This window comes from Bufo gargarizans, chromosome 5 (assembly GCF_014858855.1).
Source record: "Bufo gargarizans isolate SCDJY-AF-19 chromosome 5, ASM1485885v1, whole genome shotgun sequence".
NCBI classification, from domain to species: Eukaryota; Metazoa; Chordata; class Amphibia; order Anura; family Bufonidae; genus Bufo; species Bufo gargarizans.
The window spans coordinates 219,441,755-219,464,997 of NC_058084.1; the positions used below are offsets into that span (position 1 = coordinate 219,441,755).

The window sequence follows — 23,243 nt, forward strand, 5'->3', positions numbered from 1 at the left end:
GTTTTAGAAAGAGCATACAGCAATTACAAACTAAGTGTCCAGGAGGCTGACCGTACACAATGTGCCAGGCAATGGGTCACCTGTATTTTCTGTTTGTTATAAATCGCATAGATGGGCATGAGCCGGCAAGTACAGATGCAGCCCAGCAATTAGAGGTGACCCACCTGCAGATCCCTCTGCCGGACCACAACATGTACCCCATAAAAGTTTCTCTCCTTTCTTAATGGACAAGTCTTTTTTTTAAGCATACTACGTAACTATAAGAAAAAGACTAAGCTATGCCATCATTTTCTAATCCCACTTATCCCCATTAGAAGTTTCATCACCCAGTGGTGCCCAAAGCCACCTGCCGTGCACAGAATTGTAATACAGCGGCCCTCAAATCGGGTGGTATCATGCTGTAAGAGATTCATACATCCCCATCAACTCTGAGGTAACATTTGGTTACTGTATGTAAATCCAGAAGTAAAACAATAGCTTTACAACAGCTTAACTGGTGGCTCCATTTTCTCTGAATGTCACTAGTTTAGTGCCCTCATTAAGATAAACAAAATAAGAGTATTGCAGGTTTGATACCCTTTAATGGCTAACAAAAATAGAAGTAATGATGTTACATAGCGAGCTTTCGAGACAGCACCAGTCCCTTCATCAGGCGTACTACAAGAATATATGAAGAAACAGCAATAGATATACAATAAGAACAGAGGCATGGGGGGAATGAATGGACATTTGAAAAACAACAGAACAGCATATTAAAGATCTTGAGAATGAGTCCTTAATTATCTTACAGATAAGGGGTGTGAAAGTTTAATGATCTCTAAATTAATGTTTTCTCAGAGACCTGGTGCCCCGACTATGTCCATAGAAGACTCTTTAGATTTTGTAGTGTGTCATAAATCCCTCGGACAAATTCAGACCAGTATTCAAAGTGTCAAGCAGTGTTATAAATTTGTATTCCCAAATTCTTCTAGCTCTTTGGGATTTGAAGTTACCTTTCATGTGTTCTTCATTATGTCTTTGGAATATATTTTGTTTCTCTTAATGAGAGCACTAAACTAGTTTTCTACTGGCTAACACGATACCAGACTATTTCCTTTTTCTCTGAATGTCACAGCATGCCTCAAAATTCATTTCATGACCTTCCTTCACTGGCTCTGTGGCTGAAATAACGTGTTTAGGTTTCTTGGTGCAGTTTATGAAGCAAAGCAAGCAGTGGATTAAAAAGGTGATAAGACTCCAGCTTTCCTTTATATGTGTTCTCAGTTTGTGTTCCTAGCCTGGTTTGATCTGTTCAAACCTTAACATGTGAATACAACCTTGGGTGCTCTTCTCAACCTCCTTCCTGGCTGCTTGTGCACCCAAGGGGAAGCCTTGTGTCATCTCTTAATTTCAAACAGAGGTTCTGCAGTAGCCAGACTGGCCCACAGGGGGACAGGTGAATCCCCCTGTCGGCCCTGGTCTACCACCCCCTTCACAAGTAGGACATAACACAGTAGACTTACTGCACTACATATAGCACTTCAACCAGCCTACATATGTTCATATAACTGGGTAGATTATTTTAAGAATTAGGATTGGTGCAGCCAATTGCAGGCCGCAGCACTGACCTGCTCCCCTTGTGTCACATGTGTCATAGAAACTCCTTACGGACTTTTATTATTCTTATTATTTACAATTAGGGATACAACATCTAAAACAGAAAGTCAATTGCACATTAATAAAAGTTATTTTATTTCCACACATTACTTTTGGTGCATTTTAATTATATAATTTCTGGTTTTCTCACCTATAGAAAATGTTAAGGAGTATCTAGAGAAAAACAAATTGTGGCCGCCTTAGGCTACTTTCACACTTGCATTGTTAATTCCAGTACTGAGATCTCAAGATGCATCGGTTCCGTTAGGATGAGGTTGTGTGAAATCAAAACGGAAAAAAGAGGATCTGTCACTAAATACATTGAAAGTCAATGGGTGACAGATCCATTTTTTTAGGCTCCTAAAAAAATTGATCCGTCACCGTTGACTTACATTGTTTTCAGTGCCGGATCCGTTTTTTTCCCCTGTTTTTATGACCGGACACAAAACCGCAGCTAGCAGCGGATTTATGTCCGGTCACAAAACGGAATACTGCTGGAACGGAAGACATTCTGATGCATGCTGAATGGATCTCTTTCCATTCAGAATGCAAAGGACTAAACGGAAATGTATTTTTCCGGTGTTGAGATCCTCTGCCGGATCTCAATACCGGAAAACAACAACACAAGTGTGACAGTAGACTGCCATAATGACATTTTACAGGGACCGATGTTACAGGCAATAATTGGGAACGAAGTAGGGTTGTCACGATACCAAAATTTTGATTTGTTTTTAAAACATAAAAAAGTATTGCAATACTCGATACCACGCGAAAAAAATAAAACACCAAAAAAGCCGTGTGCACTTTATTTTATGGAACGTCGTGCCCATAACAGAACAGTCTTATCCTATTTTTGGGGTGTATAAGGTGACAAAAAATGGTGAATCGCGCGGTTTTGTTAATTTTTTTTCTGTTTATTTTAATTTTGGGTGTGGCGATATGTAATGTTTATTTTTTGTCAATTTTTTATATAAAATTGGGAAAGGGGCGATTTAAACTTTTAGTGATTTTTTTACTTTTTATTTACTATTAGCCCCATAGCGGCTACAACAGGTCCTATAGGGCTTCAAACTCTCCCTGCTGCCCTGTGCACACAGCAGCAGGGAGCTTACCATAGCAGCCAGGGCTTTAGTAGCATCCTGGCTGCCATGGTAACCGATCGGAGCCCCGCGATTACACTGCCACTGCCACCAGTGTAGAGGAGGGGAGGGGACCCTGTGGCCACTGCCACCAATTAATATAACAATGGGGGGTGCACCTGTGGCCACTGCGCCAACAATGATACAATAATTATCTAACAATGGGGGGGCGGGCACCAATGGCAATACTTTATAATACTGTCACACTGCGCCAACAATAAATGTAGTTAATACATTAATTCAAATATAGGAGGCAGCGGGTGTCGACAGAGGTATCAAATACCCGGCCTCAATAACAGGGCATGCGATCCACGGCAATTAACCCCTTAGGTGTGGCATGCCCTGTTATTGAGGCTGGGTGCCGGGTATGTGATATCGCTGCCTACACTTGAACTAATGTGTTTTACATTCATTGGTGGCACAGTGGCCGCAGTCCCTCCCCTCCTTCTCTCTGCCATCTCCCCATTGGTGGCAGCCACAGCCGCGTCACAGTGGGGAGGGACTAGTGAAAAGAATGTGGCGCGTGCTGAGAGCGTCACGTGCCATGTTCTTTAACTGATACTAGGCTGCGCATCGGTAAATAGTAAGACCCGGTATCATATCAACCTGGTCTGAAAGTATCGATACTTTGATACCTGGTGCTACCTTAGAATGAAGCGTTCAATCCAAATAATTGCCTGCTTGTCATTTACATACAGAAATTAACTCCTCAGTTGGGGGACTAGTGATCACTACTACAGTGCTTGCCCACACCGTAGAGAAACATTTTTAATGGACAGAACAGGGCGATGTGCTGCATAAAAACAATGATTTTTGGTGCTGCCCGAAATACATAATCACCTGATGAACAAGCCAATTATTGGCAACAAAGGCTCAGCCCCAATAATTGGCCCGATTATCAATCCATGTAAAAGGACAGTTAGGCAATGGGCATCAGGGAAAATCGACTGGTTGTTCTATATCACTGTGTCCCTTTCATGGCTTTCTACAGTACCTGGTGGGAGAAATCCATCTTGCAGTGAATCAGAGCTTATATACTACAGTTGGAGCTGGACAGTTATGCTATGCTAGACTCACACCACAGCACTCAAACAGATTGTCCCATGCTCTCTCATAGCGCCCGTTTGACAATATGGAACATACATACATTTACCAGTACTGTAGCAGGAACTAATTCTGGCGCTATATAAAATCGGTCAATAATTTGACTTATATTGGAGACAAATATGGTATATTGAAATGTTACATATCACACAGAAAATATACTACACCTTGTACATTGCTAGACCTAAAATGTGTTATTTCTACATAACCATGGTACAACAGCTATCTCATTCCAAATGAGAATGGTCAAGTTTATTAGTTTCCTTCTTATTGTATCCATACTATTTAGTGATTCCACACCCTCCCCCTGAAAGAGGAAAGGCAACGTTTCCTCAGCTGCAGACAGTTTTCGAATAACGTCTTTCTTGTGATCCAAGCTCAGAGGGGAACAATGTGGTCTGCAAAGGTCAGATAGAGAAAATATGCAGAAATCATTCAGGCACAATCAGTAGTAGATGGAAAGTACATGATTTCCTATATTCAAAGAGTAATTTTTACCTTGGTTTAAATATTCTAATTTGAATTGTGCTGAGCACTGAAATGTACATGAAGAGAGATCCTTCTTACAAGATGTGGAGGTCCTGACACTGGTTTGCTGTGCCGCCATGGATTACTATATTACTTCACTCAACAAAGAACATGAATTCAGGATTCGGGTAAGTAAATTGCAGAAGTTCACTTTTAAATCTCCATGTTAGAAAATGCATAACGTTACTTCAATGGAAACCTTTCAGGGATGAAATCTCGTAATGGATGCTGCTACAATAAACTGTTTAGATAGACAGATAGATAGATATGAGATAGATTCCACTGATTAGTATAAGATCATTTGATCATCATGTCCTATAGAGTGGTATGAGGCAGGAGCATGCATGATCAACTGCCAGTCTATAAAACTGCTCTTTATCAGGGACATGCTGGTGAGGAGGGATGGGGAACCTGTTGATACATGACAGATGTGGTATATGAGAAAACCCCTTTAATAGTCTATGTACTGTATGTGAGACACAATAGTAATTCCTGTGTGTATATATACATGGAGCGTTATACCCATTCTTTTTGGACAGATTGATATATTATTTTTATGCTGTATATATAATGCATACATTTTCGTACAGTATTGTCAATATTGCAAGAATCACACACAAGGAGAACTTAGAAACTTTGTTCATAATACCTTCAGCATAACTAAAAATGATTACGGTACCTGACTGTGCTCACTCAGACTATTGTGTAAACTAGTACATCAGAAAATTGCCAGCCCCGATTCTCTGTTTTGTCACCACATTAGCCTGGTCTCCTTGGCTGAAGGGTCTTACTATAGTGTTTTTACAGTGCCGTCTTGTGCAGGGCAAGGATAGTACAGCTGTGCATCTGCAAGGACCATTTACTGTCACCTCACAGCATTAGGCTACAGAAAAACTCCTAGTCACATGACCTGGCATCATCTTAACATCCATGTCGAAATCCACAAGCCCGATCCTTTTCTCCCAAAGTCTGCTGATAGGGGAAAGTTGAGACACCCATAACCCTATTGTTTGTTATATTAATCCTCCTCCCTTTTTTGCTGGCTGATTAGATTTTTACTTTAATAGCTGGAAAGGTTATGCCTTGTAGTTTTTGCATTATTAGATAAGACTTTCTATTGGACTTGTTGCATTCATTTTTTAAGCTTATAGTTCGTGAATTTGCTCTATTAATATTTCTTTTACATGGATACACTGATGAGAAAAAGGGTAACAATGTTTTGAACATTTCACTTTCAGACTCCATATTTCACCATCCACTACAGCTTCGAATGTGAGACCACCATCATTTTATAGACAATCATCTTGGCTATCTTATAGATAAATTGGACTTACATCTATTTAGCATATGATTAGGTATGTGGATACTTGTTCTGTAACTGCATTGTTACTGTTTTGCTCCTGGTGGTGGAGGAATATTTTTCTTCTTGGATAGAAATTACAACCTGTTTTCACATCCCCTAATAGCTCAGTGTGTTATTAGGTTGATTCCCAAGTGAAAGGTCACTGGTTCAAATCCAGGAGCAGCCATGAAGAATATTTCCCAAGAAAACAGAAACAGCTTTATCCATTTCATCGATAGCAGTATCTCGGCCAAAACAGCATCATGTGAGTGCCATGACAGTTGTAAGAATATGAAATTAAGTCCGTCCATCCATTCCAAAGCCAAGAGGTGGACGCTAAGGCAAAATATCAGAGTCAACAAGTCGACTCATCACAAGGTCTATCAATCTGTTGCGACAAACATGGAGGTGGCTTGTATGCTTCATAATAGTGAGATCACAGACGTCCATGCAAGCAATGTGTGACGTGCATTACACGAGTCTGGAATGGTGACATGAAAAAAGGTGAAGAAGCCTCTACTTCAATATCATCATATGAAGCATCGGCTCAAGTTTGCAGAAAAGTGCGAATAGTGGACAGCAGAATATTGGAAATGGGTGATTTGGAGTGATTAGATGAAAGCCAATAGATTGGGCTCTGATGGGTACAAATGTCTGGAATAAACAATGGAAAAGGGGGCTAAAGTATCTAGAAATTGAAACAACTGTCAAGTTCAGTGGAGGAAGCCTGATGATATGGGGTTGTTTCACAGCCAAACGCATTGGATACTTGACCAGGATCGATGGTGATCTCAATGCTGAGCTATATGTAAATATCCTACAAGACAGGTTACTTCGTATACTCGAGTACTATGGGAATGAAAAGGGCGACATAGTGTTCCAGCAGGACAACGACCCGAAGCATACGTTGAGATTGATGAAGAAATGATTCAATGACAATGAAGTAGAGGTGCTGGATTGGCCCCCACAGTTCCCAGACCTCAACCCAATCGAACACTTGTGGGTAGAGTTGAAGAAAGAGCTGTATTCATATCTAAGTGAGTCGACCAGTATGCACCAACATTGGAAATGTGTAGAAGAGACCTGGGAACAGATTTTGGTCGAGACATGCTTGAATCTGATCAATAGCATGCCCAGAAGCATTCAGGCAGCGTTGAAAGCCAAAGGTGGATTTACAAATTACTAACAAAAATGTAAATTTTGAATTTTATGGGGCAAACTGTAGCAATGCAGTTACATGACAATAATCTGCATAACTAATCATATACAAAATAGTTGCAAGTCCAATTTATGTATGAGAAAGCCAAGATGATTTTGTATAAAATGATGGTAGTCTCATGTTCGAAGCTGTTGTGGATGATGAGATATGTAGCACCCTTTTGCTCGTCAGTGTATGTGGTACTGTATTGGATTAAAGTGTACTGCAAGAACAGCATGGTACTGTGTTAGCCAGGTAGCTCTATGCATCTGTAACAAAAACCTCAGTTTGATTACTTGGACTTATCTTAATGATGCATCACCTTATGTACAAATTGTTGTACAGTCTTCTGTGCATTTCTCTCGATTATTAATTTGTAAACCTGACTGATCTTCTGAAGGCTGATTCAGAAAATTAAAGCTGGTCATTCATACTTCTTGCAAGATTAAAAGGGGTTGTCTACGATACAATTGGTTTTGAGTTAGATGCCCCACTCCCCTTGGTGGGTTTGACCTAATACAAGAATCATAATAACCCAGTCCCCATCGCTCTGGCACTTTGTGTCATGGTCTTACCTCCTTGCTGTTCTCCTTCGTTTGACATGTGCTGGCGGCCATCTTGGTTTCTGGGTTTCTTGTAGCCTCCCACCCTGCGGCTCCTCCTTCCCACTGGGAGGAGCTGGATGCCTAGCTCATATATATAGGAGGTCTGTGGCTTCAGTTCCTTGCTTGGTCCTCCTGTGCTCACATGCTTCTAAGACTGCTGCTGCTTCTGGTTCCTGATCCTGGCTTCGTCTGACTACCCTGATGATTCCTGATCCTGGCTTCGTCTGACTACCCTGCTGGTTCCTGATCCTGGCTTCGTCTGACTACCCTTCTGGTTCCTGATCCCTGGTTTCGCAAGACCCTGCTTCGGTTTAGCCATCCGTTTGGACTTTTGCCTTACAGCTTTATTTTCAATAAAGCCTTCTTATTTCCACTCATCTCTTGTTGTACGTCTGGTTCATGGTTCCATGACATTAGGACCAAGCCATGAATTCTGACGGTACAGGGCCATCCTCGCTACCTACGCTGGTTGCCAGACTTGATCAGCAGGATCACCTGTTGGGTCGGTTCGCTGTGGCGTTGCAAACCCTGCTTGAACGCACGGCTCATTTAGCTTCCGTTGCCGATGGGTCGGTTGTCGCTCCTGGGCCCGCTCCTACTGCCGCTCCGGTTGTTGCGCCAGAGTCTACCCCGACACCTGTTGCTGCGCCTGCGGTGTTTCGGGGTATGACCGGTTCTGCCCCCCTTCCACAGCGCTTTGGGGGAGAGCCAACTCAGTGCCGAGGTTTCCTTAACCAGGTGGGCATTTACTTCGAGTTGCTGCCACATGCCTTTCCTACTGAGAGATCAAAGGTGGGCTTCTTGATCTCGCTGCTCTCGGACAAGGCCTTGGCCTGGGCCAGCCCTTTATGGGAGAACAACAATCCGGTGGTTGCCGAGTTTTCTGGTTTTGTTGCTTCTCTTCGGAAGGTATTCGATGTGCCGGCTCGTGCTGCCTCTGCTGCGAAGCTCCTTATGTCCATCAGACAGGGTTCACGATCCGTAGCTGAATACGCCATTGAGTTTCGTACCCTGGCAGCAGAGGTGGGCTGGAATAATGAGGCTCTGGTCGCTGCTTTCTCTCATGGTCTCTCGGATGCCTTGAAGGATGAGGTTGCAGCTAAGGACCTACCAGTGGAGCTCGAGTCTCTTATTTCTTTCCTGATTTTGATTGACACCAGACTCAGGGAGAGACCTTCCTTTAAGGAGAGCCTGCGGAGGCCTTCTAACAGATTGGCGCCTACGTTTGCTGTCCCACCCGTGCCTCCCTCTCCTCCCACGCCTCCTGGGGATGACTTGTCTGGGGGTGAACCCATGCAGCTGGGGTTTGCTCGCCTGTCCGAGGGGGAGAGGGTACTCCGGAGACGCGAGGGCCGATGCATGTACTGTGGTCTCGGTGGGCATTTTCGGTTGGCATGCCCGAAACCGTCCGGGAAACGCTCGCACCTGAGATCCTGTCGGGGGCAGATCTTGGGTGGAGTCTCCTCGTCCCCGGTTTCCCGTGTTGACAAACCACTGATTACTGTTGTCCTCTCCTGGGTCGAGGGCTCGGTGACGACCCAGGCGTTGGTGGACTCTGGTGCTGGTGGTTTGTTCATTGATAGTGTGTTCGCTGCCGCCAATTCCATTCCTCTGCAGCCTCGAGCTTCCCCACTGGCTCTTGAGGCGATAGACGGCAGACCCCTTCTGCCGCCACACGTGACTCATGAGACCCTTCCAGTGGGGATGGCCATTGGTGCCGTTCACAGAGAGTCGGTCTGTCTCCAGGTTATTTCGTCTCCACACTACTCGTGGTCTTGGGGTACCCCTGGCTCCAGAAGCATAATCCGACTTTCGATTGGAAATCGGCCGAGATCCTCTCGTGGTCACCGCAGTGTGGGGCTAGTTGCATCCATGGGCCTGTCAAGTTGCTGTGTACTTCCTCGGACTCTCTGTTGCCTCCTGAATACGAGGAGTACCGGGATGTATTCGATAAGGTGCGTGCGGTTGCCCTACCTCCGCACCGCCCATACGATTGTGCCATAGAGTTACAATCTGGTGCCGTTCCGCCTCGTGGCAAAGTCTATCCACTGTCGGTAGCGGAGAATGAGGCCATGGAGGAGTACGTGAGGGAGGCGCTTTCACGCGGACACATTCGCAAATCCTCGTCCCCGGCAGGGGCTGGATTTTTCTTTGTGAAAAAGAAGGGCGGTGAGTTGAGGCCTTGCTTCGATTACAGGGGTCTCAATCGCATCACGATCAAGAACGCTTACCCGATACCCTTGATTTCCGAGCTGTTCGATCGCCTCAAAGGGGCCACGGTCTTTACCAAACTCGACCTGAGGGCGGCATATAACCTGGTAAGGATCAAGGCGGGCGATGAGTGGAAGACCGCGTTTAACACCAGGACCGGTCATTATGAATCCTTGGTTATGCCCTTTGGGTTGTGCAATGCGCCCGCAGTCTTCCAGGAATTCATCAACGATGTTTTCCGTGACCTGTTGCAGCAGTGTGTGGTGGTCTATTTGGATGACATCTTGGTATATTCTGAATCCATGGAGGCCCACATTCTGGATGTCAGACGAGTGTTGCAACGGTTACGAGAGAACAAGCTGTTCGGTAAGCTTGAGAAATGCGAATTTCACCGATCCCAGGTAACCTTCTTAGGTTACATCATTTCCGCTGAGGGGTTCTCCATGGATCCTGAGAAGGTTTCGGCTGTCTTACAGTGGCCCCAGCCCAGTGGTCTTTGTGCCCTGCAGCGCTTTTTGGGCTTCGCCAATTATTATCGGAAGTTCATCAGGGACTTTTCCATGCTAGCCAAGCCTCTCACGGATCTGACCAGGAAGGGCAGTAATCCCCAGGTCTGGCCGCCCGAGGCCATCCGAGCTTTTGAGGCTCTAAAGTCCGCCTTTGTGTCTGCTCCGATTCTGTCGCATCCCAACCCTGGGTTGCCGTTTGTCCTCGAGGTGGACGCGTCTGAGACGGGAGTAGGCGCCCTCCTGTCTCAGCGTAGAACACCAGAGGGTCCTCTGCTTCCTTGTGGGTTTTACTCCCGGAAACTGTCTTCCGCGGAGTGCAACTACCAGATTGGTGACAGGGAGTTATTGGCCATCGTGCAGGCCCTTAAAGAATGGAGGCACTTGCTCGAGGGCTCGGTGGTTCCGGTTCTCATCCTGACGGACCACAAGAATCTGACCTACCTTTCTGAGGCCAAGAGATTGACACCACGTCAGGCCAGATGGGCTCTGTTCTTGTCACGTTTTAATTACGTGGTCTCCTACCTACCCGGTTCCAAGAACATCAGAGCGGATGCCTTATCACGGCAGTACTCCGAGCTGTCCGGGGAGGAGTCGATTCCGACTTCGGTCATACCTCCGAATCAGATCCTGGCCGCCATTCGCACCAGCCTGACCTCTCCCCTGGGTGAGCAGATTTTGGCGGCTCAATCTGGTGCTCCCTCTGGGAGACCCAACGGCAGGTGTTTTGTGCCTGAGGAGTTGCGCACTCGGTTGTTGCGAACCTACCATAACTCCAAGGCCGCGGGGCATCCTGGAAAGAATCAGCTGTCCTGGGCTGTTTCACGTCTGTTCTGGTGGCCTTCTCTACGTTCCGACATCGCCGCATATGTAGCGGCATGCTCCGTTTGTGCCCAGAGTAAGTCCCCTCGGCACCTTCCGTTGGGCCTTTTGCAACCCATAGCCACCGGGGAGCGTCCATGGTCACACCTGGGGATGGATTTCATTGTGGACCTCCCTGCATCCCGAGGCCATACGGTCATTCTCATGATAGTGGATCGGTTTTCCAAAATGTGCCACTGTGTTCCTCTCAAGAAGTTACCCTCTGCACAAGAGTTGGCCTCGATTTTTGCCAGGGAGGTTTTCCGGTTGCACGGTTTGCCCAAGGAGATTGTGTCGGATCGGGGGAGTCAGTTTGTGTCCAGGTTCTGGCGCGCCTTTTGCTCCCAGTTGGGGATTCATCTTTCTCCTCGGCCTACCACCCTCAGTCCAATGGGGCCGCAGAACGATCCAATCAGGCCTTGGAGCAATTCCTTCGTTGCTATGTCTCCGATCACCAAGACAATTGGGTTGACCTCCTGCCTTGGGCTGAGTTTGCCAGGAACCCGGCGGTGAACTCTTCCTCTGGGACGTCTCCCTTCATGGCCAATTATGGGTTCCAACCTGCCGTGTTACCGGAGGTATTTTCTCCCCAGGATATTCCGGCTGTGGAGGATCACCTTTCCGTCCTACGTGCTTCTTGGGTACAGATCTAGAGGTCCCTTGAGGTCTCTGCGCAGCGCCAGAGACTCCAGGCTGATCGCAGACGAGCGCCCGCTCCTTCCTACCAGGTCGGAGACCGCGTATGGTTGTCCACCCGCAACCTCAACCTTCGAGTGCCCACTCCCAAGCTGGCGTCTCGCTTTGTTGGTCCCTTCCGAGTGCTTCGCAGGGTAAACCCGGTAGCCTATGCCCTTGCGCTTCCTCCTGGCATGCGGATCTCCAACGTGTTTCATGTCTCCCTGTTGAAGCCATTGGTGTGTAATCGTTTCACTTCCTCGATTCCTCGGCCTCGTCCGGTCCAAGTGGGCAATCGTGAGGAGTATGAGGTGAGCAATATCCTGGACTCACGCCTGGTCCGCGGCCGGGTGCAGTTTTTGGTCCATTGGCGTGGTTATGGTCCAGAGGAGCGTTCCTGGGTTCCCTCCGCAGATGTCCATGCTCCTGCCTTGCTCCGAGCCTTCCACGCACGCTTCCCTCAGAAACTGTTCCTTACTCCGCGGAGGAGGGGCCCTTGAGGGGGAAGTACTGTCATGGTCTTACCTCCTTGCTGTTCTCCTTCGTTTGACATGTGCTGGCGGCCATCTTGGTTTCTGGGTTTCTTGTAGCCTCCCACCCTGCGGCTCCTCCTTCCCACTGGGAGGAGCTGGATGCCTAGCTCATATATATAGGAGGTCTGTGGATTCAGTTCCTTGCTTGGTCCTCCTGTGCTCACATGCTTCTAATACTGCTGCTGCTTCTGGTTCCTGATCCTGGCTTCGTCTGACTACCCTGCTGATTCCTGATCCTGGCTTCGTCTGACTACCCTGCTGGTTCCTGATCCTGGCTTCGTCTGACTACCCTTCTGGTTCCTGATCCCTGGTTTCGCAAGACCCTGCTTCGGTTTAGCCATCCGTTTGGACTTTTGCCTTACAGCTTTATTTTCAATAAAGCCTTCTTATTTCCACTCATCTCTTGTTGTACGTCTGGTTCATGGTTCCATGACACTTTGCCATGGTGGCATTCAGCAAACTTCTGGTTCCAGGCTTGCTGACGAGCTCATGTGCACCGATGCAGCCAATGAAATTTCTCAGTGGTGATGTGTCCACAAGTGGCATGTGACTCAATAGTGACAGGCCGCTTGTTGACATGTGCACACTGAGAATATTCTTTGGCAGCAGCAGCACACGTGACCCCAACCGCAGCCCCATCAGAAGTTAAGCCTGGGAAGATCACAGAGAGCAGCGAGGATTCAGAACTAGAGCGGGAAAGACCAGGTGACTACGATTTTTGTATTTGGTCAACCTAAACTCCTTTAGGACAACATTAAGAGAAATCATCAGCAATCCAATGGATATGTAAACAGCTCAGATGTCCCACAACCAGAAATATTGAGTAAAATAAGTCTTGGAAAAGTCATCATGTGGTAGACTTCCTCATTATAGTTACTAATTTTCCATATCTGAGTTTATGAAAAGATGCTGTATGTAACTATGAACAGGATACAAAACTATTCTTTGTTCTAGTCTCAGGAAGGTATCATTAGATCACCAACCATGGAAAAAAACATTACATGCCTGTTTAACTAGCCAACACTGTTATTTATGTGCAGAGCTATTCTAACTAGTCTGAATTTTTTAAAGTAAATAGAGGTAAAACCGTTTTATATTTAGGATTATATAATGGTGGCTGTAAAGACTCCCACACAGATGTTAAGCATTCAGCTATGTAAACAAGAAGTGAAACATTAGATTGGAGTCATGGAATAGTGCTGGAAACTCCCATACTTCATTGTTAGCAAGCTGTCGATAAAGAGGAAAGAACTGAAAGTCAGAAAGCGGGTGCAGGAAGTAGCAGTACAAAAGATATTTCCTGTAATTCATTCATGTATACATACTGAACTGTAAACCCAGTTTATAAGCAAACATTATTTCAATTTAAAACTCACTTTAATCTGTACATTATGTATTATATATTTATAAAATTATTTTTTTTGAGGAGACACTTTGTTACCGCATCTTTCTTTAATGGAATTTGTCACCAGTTTAATGCTGCTAGGTTCTAGCAGCTCCAGCGCAAGCCAACAAGTCCTGATATTCATGGGCTTCTGGCTTTCTCGGCCTCTTGCAACTGATTAACAGTTTTTTTCCAACTGAATCAGCAGCAGGTTTTGGAAATATCAGGAGCTCATGAATATTTGGGACTTATCATTATGCGCTGGAGCTGTTCAATACAAGATTTTTGTAAAACAGATGGGTCAATTAAAGAAAATTACCCAGAATTTTGCTAAGGGGATCTGTCGCTACTTTATGATGCCCGTAGTCAGAACACCATAAGTCTGGTGACATATTCCCTTTTAATAAGGTAGTCTATCACCTTGTTTTTCTCCTCAGTGCACTGCTGTTCCTTCCCTCTTCCTTAGTGATTGACAGAACCAAGCTTCTGAGGACAGCTCTCGCCTGGCCTCGTAATTCCACAAGTGTGCCAGAAGTACCAGAATTTTCGGTGCACATGCACTACACTTCTCTCCAGGGCAGCAATGAGAAGATGTGCGGTGCATGCACTTAAATTATGGTACATGCACAAGATTATATGGCCAGGCAAGAGCAGTTCTCAGAAGCCTGGTCCTGTCTATCACCAGGCTTAGTGAGCAGAAGATAGACAATAGTGTACTGAGGAGAAAGTGCCCACCCTTGGCACTCTGAACAACTGAACATCTGCATAAGTGTTCAAACTACTTTTTTTTTGCTAAGTGTAGCAATGGCTTACCATAATAAAGGTAATGATTTCAATGCCTCTGCTAACACTACCTGACACTATGCTTATTTTAATAAGCAAGAACAAGTTAACAAATGCCCTTTATTGTGCTATGTTTCTGAAGACAATACAAGGTACATAGGTCATTAAACACATTTTGTCTGCTTTGTACTTTATGTTCTATGTTTTATGTGATTAGGTCATATGGTTAATGGAAATTTGGAAGTACATAATGTTACCCTACTATGTCGTTTAGAAGCAGAAAGCATGGAATTTCCCTTTGTTTCGAGGCCTGTTTTAGAAAGTCAACAATGACTTAGAGAATAATTGCCTTCCAATAGTTGACAGTAGAGGCACAGCTTTCTTTTTTTCTTTTGGAAAGATAGCTGATTTGCATACCCTTTTCCTAGAGGAGTATTGCATGACACATAAGACCCTGTACACCTATTAGATGCTTCCATAAGGAGAATTAGTACCCCTAGATCTTCTTTACTGCTGAGAAAGAATGCTTTGTTGGAATAATCATTGTTGACAACCTACCACTCTTTGGTTTGACCCTGAGCAAGGATTTGTTCCCATAATAAAAGTGTTCAATCTTCTACATCCACCTAGAGGCCTCCAATAAGTGGACAAAAAGTGTAAACAGGTTTTCTCTCATAGAAAATTATATTAGTAGCATATGCCATCACTTTCTGATTGCTGGGGGCCTTCATTCTCAAGTTCAGTTGGACCCTCACAATCAGATAGTGAATGCATATCATAGCTTATATTAACTGTATTACACTTGAAAGAGGACCGAGGAGGTTTCTGAACATTTACAGAATACCTATGTACAAGTAATTACAGGCTGTTGGAAGGTGAGAAAGACCCACTTGCAAAAAAGATACAGTTAAGTCCATATATATTTGGACAGAGACAACATTTTTCTAATTTTTGTTCTGTACATTACCACAATGGATTTTGAACAAAACAATTAATATGCAGTTGAAGTTCCGACTTTCAGCTTTAATTCAGTGGGTTGAACAAAATGATTGCATAAAAATGTGAGGAACTAAAGCATTTTTTCAACTCAATTCCTTCATCTTGGGGACTCAAAAGTAATTGGACAAATTAAATAATTGTAAATAAAATGTTAATTTCTAATACTTGGTTGAAAACCCTTAGTTGGCAATGACTGCCTAAAGTCTTGAACTCATGGACATCACCAGACGCTAAGTTTCCTCCTTTTTAATGCTCCCCCGGCCTTTAATGCAGCGGTTTTCAGTTGCTGTTTGTTTGTGGGCCTTTCTGTCTGAAGTTTAGTCTTTAACAAGTGAAATGCTCTATTGGGGTCGGATCAGGTGACTGACTCGGCCATTCAAGAATATTCCACTTTTTTGCTTTAATAAACTCCTCAGTTGCTTTGGCTTTATGTTTTGGGTCATTGTCCATCTGTATTATGAAATGCGACCAATCAGTTTGGCTGGATTTGAGCACATAGTATGTCTCTAAAAACCCCAGAATTCATCTGGCTGCTTCTGTCCTGTGTCACATCATCAACAAAGGGACCCAGTGCCACTGGCAGCCATGCATGCCGAAGCCATCACACTGCCTCTGCAGTATTTTACAGATGATGTGGTATGCTTCTTTCATTCTCAGGATGTACCAAATTGAAGATTTTACCACTCCTAATAGTGTAGCAGTTTCTCGGATGGTTTTTTTCTGTTTTCGCAGATGAAGGATGGCTTGTTTCACCTGCATGGAGATCTCCTTTGACCGCATGTCTACTTCTCAGCAAAATGTTTAAAATGCAAGCACCACACCTCATATCAACTCCAGGCCTTTTATGTGCTTAATGTAAAATGAAATAATGAAGGAATTGCCCATGCCTGCACATGAAAAAGCATGTGAGCCAATTGTCCAATTACCTTTGGTCTCTTCAAAAACAGGGTGCCACATGTAAAAGAGCGGAAACTCCTAAACCCTTTATCCAATTTTAATGTGGATACCCTCAAATGAAAGATAAAAGTCTGCACTTTATGTCCATGTTCATTATATAACTATAACTTGAATATGTTTTAGTAAACAGGTAATAAAAACAAAATTTGTGTCGTTGTCCAAATATATATGGATCTAAATGTATATTTTCTTAGGTATTTACATGTACTACTGATTTATGCAGAACAATTATACCATGACCATATTTTTCACTCCATAAGACGCACCTGCCCATAAGGGCCAGAGAATGTATAGAATAAGCCACGGCACTCCAAAAGGATCCAATTGATTTCTTTATTACACCTTGTGCAGCAACGTTTCAACCTAATGGTCTTTATCAAGCTCCCCTTGATAAAGACCATTAGGTTGAAACGTTGCTGCACAAGGTGTAATAAAGAAATCAATTGGATCCTTTTGGAGTGCCGTGGCTTATTCTATACATTCTCTGGCTACTACGGGAATCCTAGGACCAGGATTCATCGCTACAGGCACCACCACATATTGGAATCATTGCAATAACAGTGAGTAGTGCTGGCCTATTTGCTATTCCTGCCCATAAGGCGCACCTAGGATATAGAGGAAGAAAGTAAGAGAAAAATTTGTTTCATCACACCTCAGATCACACCCCCAAACTTCACCAGAACCCCAATCCTCATCAGGGCTCAGACCCCTAAATCAGACCCCAATTCCTCAGTAGACCTTAGATGAGCCCCCATCAGACCCCATTGATTACTAGAACCCAGACCCCCAAATTAGACCCTCATTAATAAATAGACCCCAGAACCCCATCAGACCTCACATAAGACCCCATTTTTTATTAGACCTCAGATCAGACTCCATCAAACATAAAATAATCTAACTTATCTCACCTGCTCCAGACGGCGCCACCACTCTGCGGATTCCTGCACTCACTGCTCACTGGCTTGCTCTGGTCGCTTCAGTGCACTTTGACCTGATGTCGACACGCTGCACACAGTCAGGACAGTGCATTGCAGTGCCTGAAGAATACCAGGGAGTGGCGAGTAAAGCCAGCACCAAGAACTCTGAATTCACTGCTGTGTACTAGTGAGCAATTCCATAATGGGGGGGCAGTGGCCGAAATTCGTGACTGTCCCACTAGATGCAGGACAGCTGAGAGCAGAGGTTGCACAATTTTTTTTCCAGAATAGTAAAAATACTCCTATTACAATTTTTGAGGAGTATTTTTAGCCGAGAAGGAGTATGAAAGTTGCAGTAATACAAATGCATAATACATTGGCCTACACTGGTTCACACCTGCGTTGGAGCCTCTGTTGCAGATTCTGTCAAAAAGACCTAATATGTAGCATTTTTGTCTGGTAAAAAGATTTGTGAATGGAAACTGAGCGGACTCCTTCATAGTCGGCAGAGTCTGTTCAGCTTCTTCCCTGTCAGGCTGGATTCACATCACGTTTTTGTCATATATTTAATGTACACAAAAAATGTATATATGTTAACAGACGCTTCAGACAGATGCCATACTGGTGCATCGGTCCCATAGAATTCCACTGTAGAAAAAAAAAAAGTATATACGTTTACCTATGCATTTTTTTTTGCAGGGTGGTATACTACGCTTTCCCATCCTGTAAAAACACACACATATATATATATATATATATATATATATATATGATATATATATATATATATATATATATATTTTTTTTTTATAATGGAACCCCATGGTGATGGATGCCACAGTGTGGCATCTGTCTGAGGTGTCTGTCAATGTATATGGTTTTTGTGTATGTTGAATGTATGACAAAAAGCCACCCTTATGTGCCCAATCCAGCACTTACGTTATTTTCGTAAGTGTGGCATCTGTCTGAGGTGTCTGTCAATGTATATGGTTTTTGTGTATGTTGAATGTATGACAAAAAGCCACCCTTATGTGCCCAATCCAGCACTTACGTTATTTTCGTTATTCAGCTCATCTAACGAAGCAGAACAACAGAAATAAATAACGGTGGTGTTAATAGGGCCTAAGAGGTGAGTATTTATGCAGGGAACTCCTTACTAATCTAAACAACATCAGGCTGTTATAGCGAGCGATAAAGTCCAGTCCAATATAGTGGATCCTCCCTGTACTTTATCATTTTACTATAATAGCCTGCCTGCATTCACTACACACTGCACCCAATACATCTGTGTGTGATGTATGTGGTGCAGTGTGTGTTGTGTATGGTGCAGTGTGTGATGTGTGTACTGCAGTATGTGATGATCACACACACTGCACTACATACATCACACACATAGATACATTACACGCTGCTGTTTCAGCTTGTTCTGTGCATCCATATTTTTGTCCAGGTCATAGTCTTCTTGATGTCCGGTCCATATTTGCTGCCTGGGTCCTTGCGCAGCACACCCTGCTCTCCTTAATATAGCCACCCCCGGAGCTGGCCCCTCCTCCGTTCCAACTCCTGCCAGTTTCGCCTGCTGCAGGGGCCTGTATTGTGTTGGCAGCCTGTCAAACCAACCAATAGCAAAGCTCCTTGCTTTGAAGAGCTTTGTTTTTGGCTATTTCAGGCACAAGCAGCATCGCTGCACTGCCTGTGCCGTTCACAGTGCGCCGAGGGCTGAAGAATTTCAGGGAAAAGTCTAAGGCATTTTGGAATGCCTTAGTCCTTTTCCAGGGAGTAAATAAGCCTGAACAGGTGTCAATGACACTTGTACTCTCTGGTTGAGAGGGGTGCCTTTACAACCTCAGGCACTTTCTAATGATGCTTTCAGAATACAAGAGCGACTGCTTCACTACCAGTTATGTCCTAAGTTCCTAACAATGCTGGAGCTACAAGAATATAGTAGTGGAAATACAGTGTCACCAAGTGGTAGAACTTTAAAGGGACTATGTCATGTTGAACCTGGTGTCTGAGCTGGAGGTAGAATGTTATAGAGCAGGAAGAACGGAACAGATAGGGCCAGATTTATCATGACTCTGACAGCTCACTCCACTTTCACATATGGCTAAAGTCAGTTTTAGCCAAGTCAGAATTATGATCGGCCCTTTAAGACTGTAATAAATGTGGTTTGACGGTAGCAGTTTATCCGTCAGTAAGCAGCTTTACAAAAGACGCACATCTTTACGAAAAAAGTTGCACGTTTTTATGAAAAAGTCGCATGTTCTATTAAAAAGTCTCATAAGATAAGCATGGTCCTCACTGGAGTGAAATTGCAACATTTTTGCGACTTTTTAAATAGTCCCAATAGTAAATCTGTCTAGAGATTCATTTACATAAGAAAACACGCCCACTTTCAGAAAACTGGCGAGCATAGTGCAGAGCAGAAAAAAGTCGCAAATTGGTGCGCAGTTTTAGCGTTTGGGACTTTTTTACTCCGTTATTCTGACCTTAGCTAATGATAAATCTGGCCCATTGAGTTGTGGGGTAAAATTCAGTCTAACTTCTAAGTTATTAATTTAGATTCCTGCTCATTTTGGGCTTTGAAGCAAGGGGGTGGTCTTATCAAGTGATTGAAAGCTATTTCTGTATTGACAGTTCCTGTCAATCACTGATAGGACCATGTCCTTGGCTTAAAAGCCCAGAATGAGCAGGAATTTAAATTAATAAATGATATACCGTTATACTATTTTCCCACAAACTATGTAATATTCTGCTCAGCTCTTCCTTTTCTACAACATGGTGTCTGTCCGTTACATTGCATTTTCACAGATATACAGTGAGGAACAGAAGTATTTGAACACTCTGCGATTTTGCAAGTTCTCCCACTTAGCAATTATGGAGGGGTCTGAAATTCACATTGTAGGTGCATTCCCACTTTGACAGAAAAAAAAAAAAAAATCAGGAAATCACATTGTATGATTTTTTAAGAATTTGTCTTGCACTGCTGAATATAAGTATTTGAACACCTGAGAAAATCAGTGTTAATATTTGGTACAGAAGTCAAACGTTTCCTGTAGTTCTTGACCAGGTTTGCACACACTGCAACAGGGATTCTGGCCCACTCCTCCACACAGATCTCCTCTAGATCTGTCAGGTTTCAAGGCTGTCGCTGAGCAACACAGAGTTTCAGCTCCCTCCAAAGATGTTCTATTGGATTTAGGTCTGGAGACTGGCAAGGCCAGTGATGGGCAAACTGCGGCTCTCCAGCTGTTGTAAAACTACAAATCCCGCCCTGCTGTAGGCTGATAGCTGTAGGCAGACTGGGCATATTGGGAGTTGTAGTTTTAGAACAGCTGGAGAGCCGCAGTTTGCCCATCCCTGGGCTAGGCCACTCCAGAACCTTGATATGCTTCTTACGGAGCCACTCCTTGGTTATCCTGGCTGTGTGCTTCGGGTCATTGTCATGTTGGAAGACCCAGCCACGACCCATCTTCAATGCTCTGACTGAGCGAAGGAGGTTGTTGCTCAAAATCTCACAATAAATGGCCCCATTCGTCCTCTCCTTAATACAGTTCAGTCGTTCTGTCCCCTTCGCAGAAAAGCACCCCCAAAGCATGATGTTACCACCCCCATGCTTCACAGTAGGGATAGTGTTCTTAGGATGCAACTCATCCTTCTTTTTCCTCCAAACACGACTAGTGAAATTTAGACCAAAAAGTTCTACTTTGGTCTCATCTGACCACATGACATTCTCCCATGCCTCCTCTGGATCATCCAGATGGTCATTGGCAAACTTCAGACGGCCTGGACATTTGATGACTTAAGCAGGGGAACCTTCCGTGCAATGCATGATTTGAAACCATAGTTCACCGAAAGTGACCTTTGAAACTGTGGTCCCCACTCTCTTCATGTCATTGACCAGCTCCTCCCTTGTATTCTGGGCTGATTCCTCACCTTTCTTATCATCAGTGATACCCGACAAGGTGAGATCTTGCATGGAGCCCCAGTCCGAGGGAGACTGACGGTCGTCTTTAGCCTCTTCCATTTTATAACAGTTGATTTATTTTCACCAAGCTGCTTGGCAATTGCCCCTTAGCCCTTTCCAGCCTTGTGGAGGTCCACAATTTTGTCTCTGGTGTCTTCTGACAGCTCTTTGGTCTTGCCCATGGTAGTAGTTGACGTATGACTGACTGTGGGGTGGACAGGTGTCTTTAAAGAGCTCAGACAGGTGCAACTAAGTTAGATTAATGAGTGGAGTCGAGGTGGACTTTTTAAAAGGCACAGTAACAGGTCTTTGAGAGCCAGAATTCTTGCTGTTTCTAAGGTGTGCAAATACTTATGTTCAGCAGTACAATGTGATTTCCTGATTTATTTATTTTTTTATTCTGTCTCACCTACAATGTGAATTTAAGACCCCTCCATGATCTCTAAGTGGGAAAACTTGCAAAATCGCAGGGTGTTCAAATACTTCTGTTCTTCACTGTAGGTTCCCTTTAAATGGTCACTAATTTCATGTTCACAAAACTTAAATCACTAGCACAAGCAACTAAAATAAACTTTGTAATATGTCTTATCAGTGAGAAATGACTAGCTGTTTACACCCTTGATAATTGTGTTTCATTTTGAAAAATGTCTTAAACCCATGGAGGACAGATCAGCTCAAGAGTAGGATAATATTACACATGTTAATACAAGCCTATGGGGGAGGGGGGAGTAGCAGGACCTGAATGAGAAACACACAAAGAGACTCCACAGCTCAGGTAGTTTATATCTTAGCACAAGTGCTTTATTCACAACCATATAGGTTAGTATTTCTCTGTAATGTCCTCCATGGGGCTGCTTTAGAGTGAGAAAGAAAAGGTTAGAAAACAAATTCTCCTCTACTTACTGTGTGCAATGGATGGCACCTACCAGTTCATGATTTTGCTGGAAGAGGTTAAAGTGTACCTATTGTTCTAATTGTTTTGCACAAATCAGTAGTATATATGAATACGTAAAAAAAAATATATCTTAGTATCTGTAATTCTTTGTATATAGGTATTTGGAAATGTTCAGAAACCTCAAACAGCCTGCCTAGTGTAAGAGATGTAGAGAACTGTAAATCAGACATTCAGCATGCATAGGGGTCCAGCTTGTTTTAGTCTTTGAGTAGCAATTTTTTTTTTTTCATAACAGCATTCTGAGACCCATACCTTTTTGTTATTCTGTTGACATGGCCGCATGTGTGCTTGTTTTCATGGGATGAGTTATAAATTTAGTGGCATCATTTCAGATTATGTGCACATAATGTATATTTCACTTTTATTACATTTTTTTTGATTGGGGAATGGGAAAAAACTGCAATTCCGTCATTGCATGGTTTAAGATAACTTAAGTACTTGTTTAAAGGGTTTCTGTCACTAGAATTTTCACTATTACACTGGCTGACATTAGCAATGTGCTAATGTCAGCTGCACCTAACGATGCTATTATTGTGATTAATAATGCCCCCGTTACTGCCGAATTCTTACTTTTATAATATGCAAATTAGCCTCTAGGAGCAGGGGGGGTAATGTCAGCCAGTTTAATAGTGAAAATTTTAGTGACAGAAACCTGTTACTTAATTCTGAAAAGCTTTTATTCATTGAGCCATTGTTAAATTAAAGGCGTTGTCTCTTAGACATATCCACCAATGGCAGACCTGGACCCCTCAAGTGAGGGAAGAGCAGTCGTGCATGTAGAGCTGAGTGCTGGCTCGGCTATCTCTGGCAGTCCTATAGAAGTGAATGGAACAGTGGCTGTGCTTGTGCAGTGCACTCTCCATTCATTTCTATGGGATTGAAATGGATGGAAAGCATGCCTCTAGGAGCAACTGGGGTGTTGATGTTACACCTAGAGGCTCTGC

The 23,243-nt window shown here is 43.9% G+C and overlaps 1 protein-coding gene across 5 annotated transcripts in view; it reads left to right on the forward strand.

The window, feature by feature from the left end:
- Positions 1 to 23,243, forward strand: part of TNS3 (tensin 3) — a 295,492-nt gene that overhangs the window by 41,623 nt on the left and 230,626 nt on the right. Inside the window, exon 1 of one of the 5 annotated variants that reach the window (XM_044294869.1) lies at positions 4,249 to 4,534. The exons of the other annotated variants lie outside the window; for them this stretch is intronic. Coding sequence (XP_044150804.1) covers positions 4,484 to 4,534 — 51 coding nt within the window. The 5' untranslated portion in view covers positions 4,249 to 4,483. Of the gene's footprint in view, positions 1 to 4,248; positions 4,535 to 23,243 lie in introns of those variants that run through there. 5 annotated transcript variants of the gene reach the window in all.